The sequence below is a fragment of the Pseudorasbora parva genome, chromosome 25 (genome assembly GCF_024679245.1).
Source record: "Pseudorasbora parva isolate DD20220531a chromosome 25, ASM2467924v1, whole genome shotgun sequence".
NCBI lineage: Eukaryota > Metazoa > Chordata > Actinopteri > Cypriniformes > Gobionidae > Pseudorasbora > Pseudorasbora parva.
The window spans coordinates 28,157,078-28,179,306 of record NC_090196.1 but is presented as its reverse complement, the minus strand read 5'-3'; the positions used below and the strand labels follow the sequence as shown (position 1 = coordinate 28,179,306).

Genomic DNA, 22,229 nt, shown 5'->3' with positions numbered 1-22,229 from the left:
AAGGAGAGCACAAATCAATTGTAAATTTAGTCAGTTTGTCACATGTTAAAAAAAAATAGTGCAAAATATTATAGAAAGGTGAGGCAATGTTAGTGTTAGCATCTAAAATTCCATGCAATCTTTTTTGCAACAATAAACATTTTTTTTATTAATGATTTATGAGAAAATTAGATCATACAAATATTAAACAAAGGTTTCTTGAACACCTAATGTCAATCCAAAATGTATGTCACTGTATTTCTTTGTGTGTAATATGTCAAGTTGATTTTATTTTACTCTCCTCACTTACATAAATTAACTATAGTGTCCTGCACCCACTAGTAAAAAACTATATCTAGTGTTTTAATACTTTTTGTTTTGAATGTAAATACAGCAAGAATGGATGACAGCATTAAAAAAGAAAAAAAGACATTGCAAGACAATGAAAATATAATACAAAATGTTTGTAATTTAATTTTTGACACTTTTTTTGTCGTTAATTGTTTTTAATGTCACAAGAAGTTAAAGTCACAAAGAAAGTAATTTAATTACAGTATTTGTAAAGGAAATGTACAATTATAAATGAAATATTTTGCCAATAGAATAATTACATTTCCTATATTCTATTCTATGATTACAATGAAAGAAGAAATAGCATTGACACACTATGTTAAAAGAGTCCAATTTAGATTTTAGGCAAGGGATTTTGAAAGGTCAGACCAAAATTCTCCGACAAGGGGACCCATTTTGATATTTGTCTTCGTTCGCACTGACGAAGGGCTTGCAATGACGCTAAATAAGCATAGGGTAAATAAGTGGCGCTTCACTAGGTTCACAGAGGTGGAGCTGGACGTCAAGCCCCGCCCATTTGGCTTGGCGTGGTATTTGTTCGTTTTCTCAGCGCTGTATTATGATGGACCAATCACAACCGATTATGAATATTGGATAAAAATTAATTATTATCATTATTTTATATGTATATAAAGAGAGTTCTGTGCGGATTTCAATATAATAATAATAATTTAACATTTTATGTTTAAAATTTAAAATATTAGAGGCTACTTTCTTGTATGCAAATATCTCCGAAAACCAAAACAAACGTCCTGAGATTTGAACGTGGCTGAATGGAAGATTCGATAATCTGAAGCGTCCTGCTCCCTCAAAACGTTTAACCTCATAGTCTTAGGTAATAATGCCAGCATTTGTCAGTAAAAGGCAATGCACACTATCTAGCTGAGTTACTGTAGTCAGTCGGAAGTGTTTTGAGTTGACTAGAAACTGTTCCAGTTGTTTTCTTGACCGCCGAGCGGCGCCACAAACGCAATTGTAAATCTCGCACTAAAACTGCACTACTCTCATTGTTCTGTCGTCACGTCATGGAAAGAGTTACTGCGTTTCTGCTCAAAGTAAAGAAATACTTTATGAAAAACTCTTCACGGGCCTGTTGAATCTCATCTCGAAGGGAATACTACGAATACACGGCGCTTTGAAGTGGATCTGTGGATTATACAGATGCTTTAGAGGAAGTTTTTGTTCTTTTGTTGGCGGAATGCAAAGGATGCGTTTATTTCCCATCTCTGTCCGGGACACAATGTTGATGTAATGTATTCATCTGGAATTTAGCTGCAAAACATGTTTGTTTTTTAATATTTTTGTACAGCATGCAAGATGGCTAAAACTTTTATTTATGACGAGGCACTGAACTGAAGGTGTTTGCCGGTGTCTCAATACTTCTGGACGGGATTAGTGGATTTATGGGTTTATTTTTCTGCGGCTGAAGATTCTGGCTTTGTGGAATAATGAAACGACATAAATTAAGGGAAGTTGGAGAATAACAACCTGACAGGGAGTTCCAACATGTTACTCGTGATTCCTGTTGTCTTCATTGTGGTCAGTAACTATATAAAAAAAGAGATTTTTATCTTATATAATATTATTTACCCAACAGCCTCAAAACTACTAGTTTTTATTAAAGTGCTATGAGTACATTAAGTAATACTGCTGTACTACATACACAGTTAACTTTTAATTTATCTAAGCCATTTTTTATTAGATGTGTAGTTTGATATGAGGTAAGGGAACTTATTTTGTGTCCCATTTGCTTGCAAAAGTTACAAAAATGTCCCTAAGAGCCAAAGCCCTTTACACTTTCCAAAGTGAGAACAAGGAGGAGATCAGCATCCAGGAGAACGAAGAGCTGGTTATTTTCGACGAGAACTCTGTGGACGGCTGGCTACAAGGTGAGAACAGCCGAGGAGAGAGAGGCTTGTTTCCTGCCTCGTACATCCAGATCATTCGGCATCGATCCGGTTCCAACCTGACGGATCAATCCCTCAGTTCACCTGGAAGCTCTCCTGGTAAGGATTTGTCGTACATCCACTCGCCTTCCACGACCCTGCCGAGTGATGACGATGATGACTGGGATGACTGGGATGAAACCTCAACGGTGGTTGAGGATGAAGACCCTCGGAGAGGGGTGGGTGCCAATGGACATTCCCAAAGTCCGTATAACAACCCCAACGTCCACTACCGGGCCAAGCCGCACATGGAGCGTCAGGACAGCATGTCGAGCAACAGGAAGGGCAGCATGGTGGGCAGAAACTTGAACCGATTCTCCAGCTTTGTACGCTCAGGTGTGGAGGCCTTCGTACTTGGCGACGTTCCCATGATGGCAAAGATCGCAGAGTCGTACTCCATCGAAATGGGCCCCCGGGGGCCACAGTGGAAAGAGAGCCCTCAACCCTTCTCCTGTTCCATTGAAGACCCCACCAAACAGACAAAGTTCAAAGGCATTAAGACGTACATCTCGTACCGCGTGACCCCCAGTCACACTGCCAGGCCGGTTTACCGCCGCTATAAGCACTTTGACTGGCTATACAACAGACTACTGCACAAATTCACGGTGATTTCCGTGCCACACCTCCCAGAGAAACAGGCCACGGGACGGTTCGAGGAAGACTTCATCGAGAAGAGGAAGAGAAGGCTAATTTTATGGATGGACCACATGACTAGCCACCCAGTGTTGTCTCAGTACGAGGGTTTCGAACACTTCCTCATGTGCGGAGACGACAAACAGTGGAAACTGGGGAAGAGGCGCGCCGAGAAGGACGAGATGGTCGGGGCTCATTTTATGCTCACCTTCCAGATTCCCAACGAGCACCAGGACCTTCAGGACGTGGAGGAGCGCGTTGACACCTTCAAGGCATTTGCCAAAAAGATGGACGACAGTGTGATGCAGCTGACGCATGTCACGTCGGAACTAGTCCGCAAACACCTGGGAGGATTTCGGAAAGAGTTCCAGAGGTTGGGAAACGCCTTCCAGTCCATCAGCCAGTCGTTCCTGCTGGACCCTCCTTACAGCTCGGACGCCCTGAGCAACGCCATCTCGCACACAGGCCGCACCTATGAGAACATCGGGGAGATGTTCGCAGAGCAGCCCAAATACGACCTGTTTCAGATGCTGGATAAACTGTCGCTGTATCAGGGCCTGCTGTCCAACTTTCCAGACATCATCCACCTGCAGAAAGGTAACGTGAGATCCAACAGACCTAACTTAGGGTGCGTTCACACTTGTAGTTCGGTTCGTTTGGTTAGTTTGGTCCGGACCAAAAAACAAAAACAAACATAATAGTCCTGGTCCGCTTAGCGTTCACACGGGCATTTTTAACAGCGAACCTAAAGTTACCGAACCAAAGGCACAGGGAGACGCTCACAACCTGATTGGTCGGTTTATATGACGTAGAAGCTCGCTTACCGAACATTCAAAACAATGCTGTGTGCGGATTACACGCGCGGGCATTTTATGCGTGTACATATGGCATTATTTTTTACCAGAGAACTCATGAAGAGCTCATGAAATGTTCACAACATTCAAAACAACGCTGTGTGCTGGATTAAACGCGATCATTTTATGCGTGTAACACATATGGCGTTATTTTTTACCAGAGAACTCATGAAGAGCTCATGAAATGTTCAAAACAACGCTATGTGCTGGATTAAACGCGATCATTTTATGCGTGTACATGTGGCATTATTTTTACCCGCTGAGAACTCATGAAGAGCTCATAAAATGTTCAAAACATTCAAAACAGCAGCAGGATATCCTCCGTTGTGCAGAGACGGCCGTTCTGTCGTCTGCTAATAATGGGCAACACAGGAACTTTGATGAGAAGAGCCAGGTATGCTTTTTGTGTTTTTTTTCTAGCATTTTCGAAACATGCTCGTCAGACCAAATATTGATGAGGCTCTTCCTCTTTGCTCTACGTTTGCCCTCTAACGTTAAAGTTACTCATTTTGGATAACGTACACCGATCTTTCCGCGTCGTCAAATCAGCTGCATTATGCGTGGCATCTTGTGACATTATACGTCCGGTTTTTGGTCCGTTTACATGTCTTTGGTCCGTGTTGCGCATGGTGTTGCGTTCATATATCAATCGAACCGCACCAGAGTTCGTTTGGAAGCGGACCGAGACCCATCTTTTTAGCGGTCTCGGTCCGCTTGTTTGGTGCGCACCAGAGTTCGGGTGGCAGCGTTCACATATGTTCAAATGAACCGCACTAACCGAGCAACCGCACCAGGGTTCGTTTTAATCGAACCAAACATGACAAGTGTGAACGCACCCTTAGTTCACCCACAAATGACTCTCTTTCAGAGTTTCTTTCTTATGTGGAATACAAAAGAATATGTTCTTGTTATTTTTGGCCATACAACGTTAAATGAAATAAAATATATATTATTTCAGCTAGTAGCCAATACATATTTCTCATTTTTGTTGTACTAACTAAAACAGAAAAAAAACATATCAATAATAATAATTAAAATAAAATTACAAACACAACAACAGAATAACTAAAAATGGAAGAGATAGTTTACCCAAAAATGTTAATAACCCCATGATTTATTCACCTTAAAGTCATCCTAGGTGTATGTGATATTCTTCTTTTTAGACGAAAACAATTGGACTTATATTAAAAAATGCCCTGGCTCTTCCCAGCTTTATAATGACAGCCCAAAAAAGTGCATCCATCCATTATAAAAGTGCTCCACACGGCGTTAATAAAGGCCTTTCTGAAGTGAATCAATGGGTTTGTGTAATAATAATAATTACACACTTTATAAAGTAAAATATCTAGCTTATGGCAGACCACCTTCTGTATTCAATTTACGATGAAAATGTAACTGGTGCGACGATAACGCCAGACGTAGCATAATCATTTTGAACTGCGAGAGGTGCTACGCTTTCTAAACTTTATAAAGTTTTGAATATGTATATCTTTTTTTTTTTTTAAACCCATTGCTTAGCTTCAGAAGTCCTTTATTATCCCCCTGGAGCCGTGTGGAGCACTTTTATAATGGATGGATGTACTTTTTTGAGCTTCAAATCAAATTTTGGGCTGCCATTCACTTCCATTATAAAGCTTGAATTAGCTTCAGATTGTGTTCGTCTGAAAGAAGATTGTCATATAGGATGGCCTGAGGGTGAGTAAATCATGGGAACATTTTCATTTTTGAGTGAACTATCCCATTAAGCTAAATTATCCTATTCCAGGCTTTATAAAGGGTGTGAATGGTAACTTAGTTTTTGAAGGCCAAAAATGTACATCCATCCATCATAAAAGGAATCCATACGCCTCCAGGGGGTTGATAAAATGCCATCTGAAGAGAAGCCATGGGATGGTGTCAGAAAAATATCAATAAACTGTAATCACTAGCTTCCAGATATATATATTTTTATGATTGATTACTTTTATGATGTATGTATGGACTTTTTTGGGGCTTCAAAAAGGTATACCATTCACTCCCACTTATAAAGCTTGGAAGAACAAGAATATTTTTTAATAACCGATTGAGTTTGGTTGGAAAAAGAAATTCATACACACCTAGAATGGCTTGAGGGCGAGTGAATTATGGGATTATTTTCCTTTTTTAAGCGAACTAACCCTTAACTAGATGAAAACTGTAAATATTAATAACCGGCACATGTTGTTTTGTACCCCATTTATACAAGAACAGTTGAAACATTCTACAAAATGTCTTCTTTTGTGTTCCAACGATGTGAGGGTGAGTAATTGATGATGAGATTTTCTTCCCACGGAAGTAGACAGATGTCAGAGAGTTGAGATATTTGCTGATAAATAGGTTGAACACTTTTGTATTTTACACTTGGGTGTAAAAATTCAGCACTCATGGTTCATTATATCACTTTAAATAGTTTCTACACCCCTTAGTTTAGATGGCGTGCTTGTTTTTGAACCTACTGACTTGCTCAAATGTGGGACACACAGCTGGACTGACCCAGTGACATCATGCCCATAGGCAGCCAATCACACGTGTTGTTATTTATGAGAAGGGGTTAGTGGGCCTCGCATTGTGGACTGGAGTGAATTTGGTTGTAGATGATGTCAGGCCCCAAAGGTGATTTGAAGAGACATTTTAAAGCTAAAAAGCGATGCGTCTGACATTTACAAGGAGTTAAGAAAGAGAAGATTCTGGCCCTGCTCCTGGCGGGAAGCATCCCTCTTCATTCTCGGTCTTAATCACAGGAAGTGAGGGAAATGGTGTGATTACAGTCAGTGCACTAGGTCCAAGACTTTAAAGCTCAGTCAGTTTGTGGCTCAGACAAGCTTCCATCTTCATTATGATACTTTCGAGGAATGTCATCGTGATGTTAAGAATTTCTCGCTCAGGAGAGACAGGCGCAACATATGCTGACATCCTGACACACAGTAAGCCCAGGTATTTACACCACGGGATGACATTTGGACACACTTTGGGCCTGTTTACACCTGGTCACTTCATGAGTTTCCACAGATCAGATTAGTCCAAATCTGATTTCTTTGCATAACCGATTGCAATCCAGTCATATTTATCAAGTGTAAATGGCAAAAAATCATAGTTATACTAAAACCATAAATAATAGAAGTAAATAGTCAAAAAAAGAATGAGAATATATATACACATTTTTAATGCTATTTTCTTATGCTCACAAGTCCATTTATTTGATCAAAAATACAGAAAAAACAGAAATATTGTGAAATATTATTATCACTTAAATTTGTAACCGAGGCGATTTCTATTTTAAATAAATAAAAAGTATTGTAGGTTATCAAAAAATATTAAGTAGCATAACTGTTTCCAGCTTTGATAATAAATCACCATATCAGTAGGATGATTCATGATCATTCGTGTGACACTGAAGACTTGAGGAATGATGCTGAAATTAAATATTCGATCACAGGAATAAATGACACTTTAAAATATATTGAAATAATAAACCATTTTTTTTTAAATGTAAAAAAAATTCACCCTATAATTTTTTTCTTCTCTATAGTGTGTTTGATCAAATAAATGTAGGCTTAAGTTAAAGGCACAATATGTAATGTTTCAGCATTAAAAATATAAAAGATCACTATATCTATGTTATATATTTTTTAAAGTTGTGTGTTTACATTATCCCGACAGTTCCAATTAACTTCTAAATCCAGAGAAATTAATATTTTAATTCGAAGACACGGACCGTGTCTTTATTTCCGTTATGTCGCCCGTCTTTCACGTCATATCCACGTTTGCGTCTTGCTTCCTGCAGAACTCGGCGGAACCGCCAAACTCAAAGAGGATCACTGACAGTATAAGGGGAACACCCGTATAAAAAAGTCTGTATGATAATGGATCATGACTACTCTTTGCCTGTACGTTTTGCCAGCTCAACAAAGCGCAAACGTACGGGTGAAAAAAATGACCCGGGAAGATTTTGGGACAGTAGAAGAAGCAAGAGACGTGTAAACCTTTGAGAAGCCTTTGAAAGATGGCGAAATCTTCGTGACAAGCTCGGACTGCAGAGATATGCTGATCTCGCTTTCGTTTTAATTCGTTAGCTGAAGGGTAATTTAAGTAACCATTCAGCTAACATAATAATCATATAATCATAACATGCTGTATGTTTGCATATTGCATAGCGATCTTGACCACATTGAGACGCGTTTAGCTGAATACGTATACATTTTGTATTGCATCGGCTTTTCAAACAGGCGGATTCTGTGTTTTTGGAGACTGAAACTGAGACTTTTTAAAACTGATTCAAAAGTATATTTATATCCGTATATTTGGTGACACGATGATGTCATGTGTAAAACGCAGATGGACTAGCTATTATTGGTTTTATATGTAGCTGGAGAAGGTAACGTTAGCTTCATAAGGTAATATGCCACTATCTTGGTCAATTAATATAAGGTGACCGTCACTTTTATCATATGTTAATACTAGCTACATATAATATCGATTTAATAATGATCTACTTATTCATATATCTCTGAGTTCCAAAATAAATGTTTATTAGAATGATTGATGAACGTGGGGAGCGACACAGCACGTGTTCCAATGAACAACGTATTGCTGGTCCTGGTTCTCTCATTTACTATGTTTTATGTTGGTAATGATAAACTAAATTGAAATGTATTTCCTTATTGAACAGTTGATATACAGAATGTTCGACAATCGCGGATGCCATGTCAACATCTATAATTTGAGTAACTCAAATTATGATGCGCGGTTAATATGTCAACATAGCCTACCAACTTATAGGTATGTCGACATAGCGACCGCCCGCACAACATTCTGTCTCGCACATTAGCTAACGTTACTGATAAGTTTGTTAAGTAACGGTAGCTCGCTGCTATTTCATTAGATTGACATTATATAAAGTGAAAAGCCGTAACTAAACTTAACAATAATAGAGATGTAATATAACAATTACCTTGTCAGTGAACATGTTTTCTGCTGGAGATGCCAGATTCGCTGGTTGACAGTGACAATGACAACAACTCCCATGAGCCCACGCACTTTCCCGACGTCATCAAAGTACGTCTGTTGTTATTATTTTGAATGAGTGACCCCTAGTGGCCAAAAGTTGCATACTGCACGTTTAATAAGCATCTTTCAAAAGCATCATGCAGATTGATTTACAGGCAGAAAGTGTTTTTGATGGTCTGAAAACAGTGATAGAGGCGGCTCTGACTTCTCACGGCACCTGTTTCAGTGATATAGTAGTCAGGTAGTTGGGACATTTCATGTGTGGTGGTATTAACTTTAATCAAAGTGAGGATTTAATGTTGTTGAACAGGTTACTGTTGCATTGATTGTGGAGGAGAACAGAAATGTGTATCATTCTTATGACAGAGTTTGCTGAAGGCGTGTTTGGTCACATGACTGAGACGCATGATGCATCCCTGACCCGTGATTTACGGTTAATGATTTCAAATCAATGGAATATAGATTCATTCCCACAAAGGAAGAGTGATTTCAGAGTCCTTAAATCATTATTGTGCCGTTTGGGTTAAAGTAGCATTATTCACCAGAATTAGTTAGTGCTAATCAAGTAACCACCCTAAGCAAACAACTGACGTGTGAGTGTGTTGAAAGGAGGCCAGTATGATTGCTCCAGTTTCACGTCCACACCCTGTATAACGGTCGTAACATGATTACCGTTCATGTTCAGACACAATGGATCTTAGCCTACAATGGATAATGGTGTTTTTAAATAATCGAGTTGCTAATAGCAACTAATGGACACAGAACACGCCTCCCACAGTCGAAGGCGATTAGAGTTTAGCTGCTGATGTTAGACACGGGCAGATTTACTGCCAGTATCGCAGATAGAGACTTTGAATCAACATTGATGGTTGACTTGAGTTCAGTATTGAAATGGCTCATTAAAGCTACACTGTGTAACTTTTTTAGTTTATTCTTAGCTAAAAACACTTAGTTCTTTTAAAAATATATGTGCTCTTAAATGTATATTTACTTTTTTCAAGTAATAAAGTATTCTTGTAAATTTATAATATGCCATTGAAAATACATACGGGTGAGGGGTTTGAATGCTGGTCGCCATGTTGCCCCTCCATCTTAAAAGTACATTAGCCAAAGAGGGACATGCCCATAAATTCATGCTTCGCCTTTCGCGTTTTAACACTCGAGGGCACCATGTCGAATGTGAAGAGGGGGATTGCCATGTTAATCTTGGACTAAATGGGCCACCGTAGGAGTTGAAGCGAAATTGAAATTGAAATTGAGAGGAACATAAAATAATATTCACTGGATGGTCATATACCTTTTCACCGCTAGATGGGGGGAAATATCACACATTGTAGCTTTAATACCTTGAACCGTTGTTGTTTTATGATCATTGACATATTTATATTTTTGATAAATATCTTAGTAATTTTTATTTTTTATTTTTATACATAATACATAATGTAAGGTATTATGTACACACACACACACACACACACACACACACACACACACACACACACACACACACACACACACACACACACACACATCTGAACTAACTAACACACATCACAACTAACACTAAGTTAACAATTGCAGGTTACCACTTTTTATTAGGCTTTATAAAAGAGTTCAAAAAACAACACAAAATGGCATTCGTAATGGCTTTAACGTCTAAAATGTTACATTGCAATGAATATTTTGCAGGAAATTATGTGGGGTGGGACTTAATTTTATATTGAGATTTGATTGGATGGAAACATGTTAGACTATAATACATTTATATTCATAGTAATCTAAATATAACAATAATATCAAGGCTTATTTATATTGATAAGTCAGCAGAAAATCTAATTTTAGGGGCAAGAAGACTTCAAATAAAGTACACAATATGACCAATAACATTTATTAAAGGAAGCAAACAGTCTATATTTTATTTGAAATTCATATTTTTAACTGATAAAATTGTTAGTTTTGTCCTCTAATCTCCCTGCTGTTGGTAAAAGGTCCGTCCTGCAGTTAGGGGACAGTAAAATGTCTCTAACGTTTTGACTCTGGGATATCTTAAATTTGAGGATCTGTCTCTCTTGTGATCCGCACGAGAGCACAGGGAGAGATCAAAGAGAACCAATGAACTGAGGAGAAACAACACATGACCCAGGGAAATAATAACAGCCCTCTCTGAGCGCGCTCCGTACACGTCCCAGCCAAAGAGCTGTAATCAGATCCGCCGTGGGACGACAGGACACTTGACCTGACGTCCAGAAGTCGGCTTGAACCCGACCGACTCCCCGAATTAAAGGCTACGGAAATATTTAGGTCTTCCAAAAGCAGTGGGATATGAATTTGGATTTTAATCCATAACATCTCCCACCTTAGCAAATAGAGAGAGTGAAAAATACGAGTAAAAACAAAAGGCGTTCCAGGCTTCAGGCTCTGTGTGTACAGTAGTCATGAACTCTTTGGCTTGTATGGGTGTTGGTCTGATTTTATTGCCAGTAATACACACACTCTCGCTCATGCATACACTTACACACACGTCATTTTTGTTGCTTTTAGGTTTGAAATAAGGAGGAATAACATGTCAGGGCAAGACCTTGAATTCCTCTCCATCTCTGAGCCGCTCATGGCTAACTTGCAGGAACTGAGCCAGTTTTGTACTCCATGCATGTGTCTTAAAGGAGCTGTATGTAAGAAATGTATTTCAATGAATCATAAAATGACCCTGATATGTCAGTAGACATTAGGAAATCATGTTCATTTCAAATACTTATATCACTGACAACAGTAGTGCGGCCAGGATATTGTTATTTAAAAGTTGTTGTTGCAGCCCTCAACTGATGTTGATGTTGGCATGTTGTGTTTTGGCCTGAAGCTCCGCCCTCCACCTATCGACCAATCACGAAGTCAGTAGTGTTTCGGCATCTGGGTTGCCAGATCTGCTCTAGTTACCACAGCTGCAGATCTACAAACGTTCCTGCTGATCCTTGCAGCCAATCTGGCAACCTCGAGTCAGGGGGAGAGGGGATAGTGATTACAGTACCAGTTTTGGACACAATCTTACATACACTTCCTTTAAATAATCAGGAAGTGTAAGCATGTGTGGATGATCAGAAGAGACATACAGGATGGCAGATGATCGCTCCACATCTGTCCTGTAATTGATTGCAGTGCCTGAGAACAGAGCTAGCTTAGATTTTGCTCACAGTGTTATATTTTAGCCACACTTAAAGGCACATCACTAGAACAATGTTATATATTTTGTTGACTTACATTATCCCAAATGTTTCCAAGACTGATTAAATCCAGGGAAATAAGCAATTTAAACCAGGACATGCCTGTGCGTCGCATGTCAATGACATCATAGCAGCGTTAGCCTCGATTTCCGGTTTATTTTGTAAAAACACATTGATGTGTTTTATTAGCCAGGTGAGCAACTGTTTGGAGGCATTCATCGACCAAAAAACGTATCATTGTTATATAGCTCAACACAGTTAATCTTATTGTTTAAATCTCGTTTTCTTGGTTTACTGCGAGTAGTAGTAGTAGCTGAACGCACAGAGTAGCATTATAACATCATTTCAACACGCTCAAATGTATGGATGTGCACAACGACTAAGTAAAAAATAATGTCATAAATAGATTGTGTTTATCAATTAACTCCTAATGACTAAATCAAATCAGTGTTTGGTGCAACCACCCTTTGCGTTTTAACAGCTTTTGTCCTGGTACACTTCCTCAGGGAATATTTTTCAGGGAGCTTTGCGGGAGGGTTTCTTCAAGCGTTTTTGAGATGTTGTCGCAGTTCTTGTGGATTTAGTCTCAGTTTCTTCATGTAATCACAGACATACTCAATAATGGTGAGATTCGATCTCCGTCTGAATCAAAAGGCTGTTGTCAGACTCCTTCTGCATACAAAAATCTCACTGGGATGGATTATTACAATTAATGGCAAAATAACTGTTTGCAACTGTAAACTGATATTACCTACTGACACACTATTGAAAATATATGAATAACTGACTTAAAAACATTTTTGAGGGGGAAAAATACTAACGTGCCTAAGACTTTTGCAGTGCTGTACATCATATATTTTGAAGACGGTTGGTAACCAAACAGTTTCTGGTCCTTAATGACTTCTATAATATGGGAAAACATTTTTAAAAGGTAATGAATTAGCCTGACATGGTCATTCTCAATTCTAGTCAGAATATGAGTCTGAAACTGCTCCATTGGGCTGTGATTATGGGGCGTGTTTCAACCGAACCAGGAAAGACCTCAATTGAATAGACCTACAACCAATCAGAGCAATGGAGCGACGCATTACGCTAGCTGTCAAATGTCAACAGACAGAGCTCAACTGCACTGTGTTGCCAAGTCCGCATTTTTGTTTTCTATGTCCGTGGGTTTAAGTGACTATTATGTGATATATAGACCCATGAGTGTGAATTTTAGCAGCAAACCTTGTGAAAATAACACACAAATCCCCCCCCCCCCCAAAAAAAAAAAAAAAAAAACGTCATTTTTTTTCAACACCATCAAACACCCCCTCCCCCGAGAAGCTATTGTTTATGGCTAGTAGCTGGCGGATTTTGTTGTAAAAACCCTGTCTGCACGCGTGCTGGAATACACGATCTTTGCCGGTGTTGTAAAATAAATAAATAATTGAATGATACACAGAGTACTAACCCAACATGATCATCATTTCTGAGAGAAATTGTGAAGGTGAATGCAGATACAAACAAGCTCTCTGTCTAGGATTCGAGTAAATATAATCCAAGCCCCTTTGATGACGTGATGATTACGTTACTGTTTATCATCTGTCCGTCATCATCTAAAGCCCGCCCTGATGATTTCATTGGTCCGAACAGTTTCTGTTCGGGGATAATTACTCCTCTATGGAGCGAGGCCAGACCGAGCTGCCTGACCTAAAAATGTTGTGGGCGGGGCTAAGTTCGGCAGGCATCCAGGCTAGTTATGAATGGCATTTTATCAAATATCAAACTAAGTGGCATTCGCAAACATTCTCGGAGAACCAGTTTTACTTTTCTGTCCAACTTTTAAGTGCTCCGAATGTGATTTTAAGGCCTTAATTCTGTGATAAGGCTAATGCTACATTGCCTGTTGAATGCTCTTTTTTGGCATTTAATGTTTGAGTTTTGAAAAACATTTTGAACATGTTTGAGTGTATTCATTCCTCTTGATGAAAATTAGCCATATTTGTATTATAGTTAGTGGGGTGTAAAAGTGTGTTCACCTTGGTTTATTTGGCTAATTGATTACCATTTGTAATACTATAGTTTTACTACAAAACTATGGTTAAACTATGATTAATTTGTGGTGGCCATGGCTTAACTACAAGAAAAACTTTATTTGTAGGAAAACCATGGTTAATGCTCATTTATTTCATGATCAGATCAGTTTTTGATGATTAAAAAGTGATCAAGTATACTAGATGTATGAAGTTCACTCGGGCAACCTAGCAGAATAACAACGTCACATTAGAAACTGTCCAAATCTTAATTTGAATAGTTAGGCATAGATTTCTATTAATCTAATATGCTTCTTTTTGTGTTTTTCTTGAAAAGCCATGCTTGTGCAGTCTTGTTGGCCCATCGTTATGGTTTGTTTCTCCTCTTCTGGTGTCTGAGAATTTGCTCTGGGATAAATTGAGCTGTGACTGTTTTTCCAGTCTGAAATTCCTCCGTGTTTCCGTGGCGGTGCTGTTAGATGCATTAAATGCAGCTCCGAGGCTTCAGGTCAGCTATTCTTTGTTCTGCTAACATTCATTTCACCTCACAGGCTGAGAGAAAGCTCAGATCATACACTGACTGCAATTAGCCTGTTAGCCTATGTGGATTATTATGTTTAGTTTGTGGTCTCGGATTGAGTTTTTTCTCATTTAAGAAAATATAACATGTTTTATTTCAAGAGTATGAAGTTTACTTGGGAGGAAATGTTAGCTTCGCAAGCTAATTAGTTAGCTGGCCTGGAAGCACGACCGACATTTTTATTTTAACATTTTGCCTTATTTAAATAAAATTAAATGTGATTATATAATTCAGAAGACACTATTTCCCTGGTTAATACTATAAGCTGTATATTTTTTGAGTTTAGTCAATTTGAAATGTGAAGTTGTGACAATGTGAACTAAGTGACAACTTGGATATTTGAGTTGACTAAACATAAAGTTTTTAAGGCATTTTAAATTGAAACAACTTTTCTTTTTCAGTCCGCTGGCTAAAATACTCGCAGTTAGTCATTTAGGTGTCCAAGGGAGTTTTTTTTCCATCAGAAAGCCTCCAGATTTTTTGCTGAGAGTAAACAGAAGCCACAGTGTTTATATTGGGAAAACAAATAAATAGACAGTCACTGACCACAAAAATGACGTGCAGACATTTTAAGGATGCTGAACTTCCTCTTTTAATGGCTCTGTTTGCACATGCACAATGAAGTTTTGCATATTGGAAAAAAACAGAAGAGGAATTCACTTTATTCCTGTCATATATGGTGTACGAGCATGTCTGTGGTCCATTAGAGAGAACAAATTAAGTTAAACCCGCTTTTAAAGGTTAACTTGCTTGCTGAACAACAGAACAAAGTGAGCGAAACCGAATGTTTGGAATGATAGAAATGTGAGCATGTCTTCTTTTGCACAACTTTAATCATAAATGTTTCTTGAGCATCAAATAATCATATGAGAATGATTTCTGAAGGATCATGTGACACTGAAGACTTGACGCTTTGATCACAGGAAAAAAATTACATTTCTACATTCAGACTTTAATTTCTGTCCCTTCAAATACTCATCTTGCGTTTTACATTTGGGATGATATAATAAATCTGTCATATTGAGCATGGCTCTGTTGAATTCAGTCCCGCAGACAAACAGAGAGTTGTAGAGGTCAGTGTTAGGCTGTGCCTGGTACCGCTGGACGCTTCTTCTCGTCCCTCCATCATGAAAAATTCTCCCTACTGTTTCATTGTCCTCTAGGATAAAGGAAAACATCATGGGAAACGGGTTATCTTTGGTTATATTTGATCAGCAATCAGGCCAAATGAACAATAGCCTGAACTATGCCAGATTGCGAAGATTAGCCAGTCATGAGGTCATTTACATGTCATTTGCATACAGAGTTGCTATGTTTCAAATGGGGTCCCTCATATGAGACGAATATCAGTAGAATATTAAAAGCTTATGTGGGTTGCCATGTTGATGTCACACGACCAGCCGAATATGACAAAATTAGCAATTTACCATGATTAACTCCTCTATTATTGGATATTTTCACTTGTGGAATATTTCTGCAGTGGCATCAGTAACAGACAACATTTACTTTAGTATGAACTGTTTTTCATGCAAGAAACCCTATGGATGTCCATTTTTGCCACATAAGAATACATAAAAATAATTAAACAATAAAGATTTTCCACTCTAAAAAATGCTGGGTTAAAAACAACCCAAGTTGGGTTGAATATGGACAAACCCAGTGAATGGGTTGTTTTAACTCAGTGGTTGTTGTTTTTTTTAACCCAGTGTATAGGTTGTTTTAACCCAGCAGTTGGGTTGTTTTAACCCAGCGAATGGTTTGTTTTAACCCAGGGGTTTGGTTTGGTTTAACCCAGTGAATGGTTTGTTTTAACCCAGCGGTTTGGTTTGGTTTAACCCAGTGAATGGTTTGTTTTAACCCAGCGGTTTGGTTTGGTTTAACCCAGTGAATGGTTTGTTTTAACCCAGCGGTTTGGTTTGGTTTAACCCAGTGAATGGTTTGTTTTAACCCAGGGGTTTGGTTTGGTTTGGTTTATCCCAGTGAATGGTTTGTTTTAACCCAGGGGTTTGGTTTGGTTTGGTTTAACCCAGTGAATGGTTTGTTTTAACCCTGGGGTTTGGTTTGGTTTAACCCAGTGAATGGTTTGTTTTAACCCAGCGGTTTGGTTTGGTTTAACCCAGTGAATGGTTTGTTTTAACCCAGGGGTTTGGTTTGGTTTGGTTTAACCCAGTGGTTTGGTTTGTTTTAACCCAGGGGTTTGGTTTGGTTTGGTTTAACCCAGTGAATGGTTTGTTTTAACCCTGGGGTTTGGTTTGGTTTAACCCAGTGAATGGTTTGTTTTAACCCAGTGGTTTGGTTTGTTTTAACCCAGGGGTTTGGTTTGGTTTGGTTTAACCCAGTGAATGGTTTGTTTTAACCCTGGGGTTTGGTTTGGTTTAACCCAGTGAATGGTTTGTTTTAACCCAGGGGTTTGGTTTGGTTTGGTTTAACCCAGTGAATGGTTTGTTTTAACCCAGCGGTTTGGTTTGGTTTAACCCAGTGAATGGTTTGTTTTAACCCAGTGGTTTGGTTTGTTTTAACCCAGCGGTTTGGTTTGGTTTAACCCAGTGAATGGTTTGTTTTAACCCAGCGGGTTGGTTTGGTTTAATCCAGTGAATGGTTTGTTTTAACCCAGCGGGTTGGTTTGGTTTAACCCAGTGAATGGTTTGTTTTAACCCAGCGGGTTGGTTTGGTTTAATCCAGTGAATGGTTTGTTTTAACCCAGCGGGTTGGGTTAAATATTTGCTTAAAACAACCCAATTGCTGGGTTAAAACAACCTAATTGCTGGGTTTGTGCATAATCAACCCAACTTGGGTTGTTTTTAACCCAGCATTGTTAGAGTGTAAAAATTTGAGAGAGAGGTTAAATTATGGCATACCAAGTCATAGAGTCATTGAGATGAAAAGTTGAAATTGATATGCTAAGAATGTTTTTGACTCTAATTTTCATTTAATTTAATTTTCATTTCCTAGTAAGTCATAATGTAGATGTCAGATGAGTTGAAATTATAAGATTAAAAAAAATATTGACAATTCATATTCAAAAAGTTGAATTCATGCCATACTAAGATTGTCAAAATTATGAGATCCTAACAATGTTTATGATTCTTATTTTCAACTTAAATTCAACTCAAAAATTTCTTAAATTTCAACTAAAATTTGTCATCATTTATCTCATGTCATTGAGTCGAAAGTATAAGATAAAAAGGGAAAATTTTGAGAGAAAGTTGAAATTATGCCATACTAAATCATAATTATGTGTCATAATTTGTCATAATTTAGGTCATGTAATAGATGAGTCGAATTATATAAAATAATTTTATTTGGAAATTTTTAGATAAAATTTAAATTATGGCATACCAAGTCATAAATCAAGATTCATAAGTCAAGAAGTCATAATTGAGTTAAACTGAAATTATGAGATGATAAATCAAAATTATGAAAGACAGTCTTTATGATAGAAAAAGTAAAAATAAAATAAAAAATATTAATTACTTTGTCATAATTTCAACTTTTTATGTCCTAATTATGTCCCTCATATTCCTGACAGTATGTCATCATTTATTTATTATATTTGTAATGCCATTATTGTGACTGTTACAATTTTGACTTCTTATCACATAATTATGATATACCAAAGCAGGATTTATGCTCCATTCTTCAGGACAAAATGCGACAAAAAGTGTACAAATTTGGCCATTTTTCTTGTGGTTAGAAATGATTTCCAGAAATAAATATGCAAACCACGACCTTGTTTACAGGGCATAACATTATTTCAGATGCTCGGTGAGGGAATGCAAACACAAGGTCTTTGCATACACTCTCCGAGCTTTCATTTGACTGCACTCGTTTGTTCTTTGTGGTGTTTTCGCAGTGTGTTTGTAATCCGTCAGTCTGTGAACAGAAAGGAAATAAAGCAATAAATTGCTGTGTATCAAATCTCAAACACAAAGAACACAAGACCAGACTTCCTGTGTTAGATTACAGGTGTGTACAGCACTGTCCAACACTGACCTCTGATCAGCCGTGCACGCCCCATCTAATCCGCCATGCTGTCTCTGACAATCTCTGTCTCCTGTGCTACAGATGGACACAGCATGTGATGATTGAGTGGATGTGTGTGTTCAGGTCTCCAGATTCAGCTGTATTTCTCTGTGACTCAGATCTCAGATTCTCACGAGCGTGAGAGGGGTTTGCTATGTCACAACAGGACGTGAATGATTAGAACCGGTTACGCTGGAAACGTGAAACAAATATGAGACAAAAGGCACTTTCATCTGACAAGTGAAAAAGATCGGAGTTTAAACGAGCTGTGAGCATTTAATAATCTTATTTGCTGAGACTGGAGTCTCGTTCACTAAATAAAAAACTCTTGTATTATGCTCGAATTCTGGGTACTATTTTTACGTCGCGACTCAAATTGACCCTAATTGGGTTCAATACAATTCACAAAATGTATAAATGTAAAAAATTCACACAATGAAAAAGAAAAATCTAAACATTACAAAAAATTATTATTCTTCTTTTATATTTTTTTTGAAAAATGTACATTATAAACAGTATTGTAAATGATTTAAATGTTTTTGTTTCATTGTTGTGTACAGTACAGCATAGCGCTGTCAGTTAAATTAACATACTTAAAATTATAAAAATGTACACCTTCAAAGCAGTTTACATCTCTTTGGGTAAAAGTGTCCAAATGCATAAATGTAGTTTGAAATATTTTGGGTCTGTGCCGCTGCGGTTAACCGTGAAATTGCGGGCCAAATGGACCCACAAATATCAAAATCGTCCAAAAAGATTTGACACTGAGAAAACGGCATGTTCATGACCATAAATGAGAAAATATTACCATATCCAGTATTTCTGAAAGCTCAATTTAATAATACAAGGGTAAATTAATATTTGCCTTAATAATTTCAGTGGATTTTTAGGAAATATTGTGTAAATTTAGTTAAAAATCTACATATGAACATATAAAGTATATGTACATGTAGTATGTTTAAATTATATATATTTTAATTTAATATGTTTTTCATATTGATAAATATACATATAAATAAAGGCGGAACAATAATTATTTATACACACACACACACACACACACACACACACACACACACACACACACACACACACACACATACACACACACACACACACACACAAACACACATATGATATAATACTGTACTATATACAACTAATTTTATCAATATATTATGATTTCATTATCTATATATTTCATCACACACAGTAAATTACATTTACTATAAATTATCCAATAATATATAGATTAAATACATTTTGTATAGTACATTATTTGTGTGTGTGTGCGTGTGTGTGTACTATATATCTATCATAATATATAGTAAAAGTCATTATGTGTATGTTATTGTTATATGTTTATTTATATGCATATTTATTAATATAATATATATTATTAATATAACTTATCATTTATAATAGTTATTATAAATGATATTATAAGTAGTTAGTATTATAATAGTAGTTATAATTGTATTATAACTTATAGTATAATTTATAATAGTCAATTAATAAATTAATATTAAAATGTGAATTTAAACTATGAGCGTTTACAGGACATTCTCCTAGTTTACTTGCTTTAATACTTAAAAAAGTTTTTTTTATTAAATATGTACTATGTGTTCAAATAATTTATTTATTGATTATGTTTTTTATGTGCTAAATCAGTTATGGAGACATGGATATCATTTTCCTAGTAGTTTCCTTGTGTGAAAATGTAAAAATATTTGATAAATCAGTCTGAGTTTGGTCAGTAGAAGCCTAGCCGTGTGCTAAAAACATACATAATTAAACGTTTTCGTCTGCGCCATTGCTGTTGGTTGACTAGTTAATAGATATATTTCAAAATGTTTAAAACCTCTCTCTTTTGCTTCCTTTTAAGGTGCTTTTGCAAAAGTAAAGGAGTCACAACGCATGAGCGATGAGGGGAAGATGGACCAAGAAGAAGCAGACGGCATTCGTAAGCGCTGCAGGACTGTGGGATTCGCCCTGCAGGCCGAGATGAACCATTTCCACCAGCGCAGGGAGGTGGACTTCAAAGAGATGATGCAGGCGTACCTCCGCCAACAGATCGCCTTCTATCAGCGCGTAGGTCAGCAGTTAGAGAGAGCCCTTCGCATGTACGAGAGCCTCTAGAGCCTGGCCTTTGACCTCTGGACTGTAATGGAGGTACACTCCTGTGGATGGATATATAAAAAAGCTTTTTAACTCCCAAAGTTGGAATTTTCAAATTCCAGACAGGATTATTTGCAAGAGAAACAGGACATTCTCGCTTCTGCACTTAAAAATGTCACTTTTAACCCTGGAAACCAACAATACAGTTGCCTTTGATAAACCGTACATGTATATCTTCATCTTTAGGGATCTATTTAAAAGCCTGCTAGAGCAACTTTTTTCATATTTTTTTTATTTAACACTCACAGAGTCAGGTGTGCAAATGACGTTACCTGTGTGTTAGCAGGTGCAGGCGCTAATCTGACGCCAAAAACTGGTCATGTGACACAAGTTGTGAACGCATTGGTTTGCTACAACAAAATGATCTCAGCATCAAATTGTGACACTGTGTCTGTATCAAATGCTAAACGTTACATTTTCTGTTTGTGTTGTTCCGAGTTCCTCCGCCCACACTGGACTCTCATTGGTCCAAAAGCTGGTTCCAATTCCCTGTATATAGAGCGCAACAGTCGGGGTTTCAGAAGTAAACACTCCATTAATGTTCTCCTTGGGGAAATTGTTTATTAGCGATCGATTTAGCGGTTTATTAATCGATATCTTTAAAGCAGACCTGCTGTGAGTTACGAGGACGTTAATCGATGTTATTTGCTTTTCTTGAAGCCGTCAGCCCACAATATTTCAAGTTTTAAAATGATCATGTTTAACAGCGGAATTTGTGGTAAAATACTACATTACCCATGATGCCACCAAAAGAGCTCTTTAGCTTCGCCTACTCCCATGAATACATATATATATATATATATATATATATATATATATATATATATATATATATATATATATATATATATATATATGTATATGTGTGTTTTGCAAAAAACTTAAAATATTGAGTTTTTCTCAATCGCAGTGCTTCATTGGATTGTAGTTCTTTCCCTCACAAAAGTTTGTAATGTTGTGATTCACCTTGTAACTTGGTTGGCTTGGTTCATGGCTTATATTAAATAAAAATGAATGAAAAAAATACCAACTCAAAAAGTGGGCGGGCACTGTTGCACTCTATTAAACATAAAATATGTTCTGATTGGCTGGGATTTGTTGCTTCGTCCAACATTTCATTTTTAGTGACGGTAGAAAAATGACTTGACGCTTGAAACGTTCGACTGCTAAATTAGTTTGGACTAGATGAGCAGGTTCATGTGGCTTCTGCTCACTTCCAGGAAGTTAACCAGATAACATGTTAACCATTTAAACTCTGTGCGCCACCCGTGGGCCCAATATTGCATCATCAATAATCATCCAAATATGCAGCCTAGCTGAAGTGGTAATCTAGTTCCCCTTCAGGCTGCAGAAGATTCCTGAGTTTACGTGAATGTACGTTTTCTGATCTGACAGAGTGAAAGTCATATGATATTCATCAGCGATTC

The 22,229-nt window shown here is 37.5% G+C and overlaps 1 protein-coding gene across 1 annotated transcript; it reads left to right on the top strand.

Annotated features, from left to right (window-relative positions):
- The first annotated feature begins 1,134 nt into the window (after positions 1-1,134).
- On the top strand, positions 1,135-21,605 carry snx33 (sorting nexin 33). The gene is made up of 3 exons (XM_067436825.1): positions 1,135-1,869; positions 2,091-3,506; positions 20,510-21,605. The coding sequence occupies exons 2-3, from the start codon at positions 2,099-2,101 to the stop codon at positions 20,761-20,763; spliced, it is 1,662 nt and encodes a 553-aa protein (XP_067292926.1). The 5' UTR covers positions 1,135-1,869; positions 2,091-2,098; the 3' UTR covers positions 20,764-21,605.
- The last annotated feature ends 624 nt before the right edge of the window (positions 21,606-22,229 follow it).

Excerpts from the sequence above, each read along its gene's own strand:
- snx33 (XM_067436825.1), top strand. The coding sequence starts at position 2,099 with ATGTCCCTAAGAGCCAAAGCCCTTTACACTTTCCAAAGTGAGAACAAG. Across the intron at positions 3,507-20,509 it reads CATCATCCACCTGCAGAAAG|GTGCTTTTGCAAAAGTAAAG; the intron begins GTAACGTGAGAT and ends CTTCCTTTTAAG.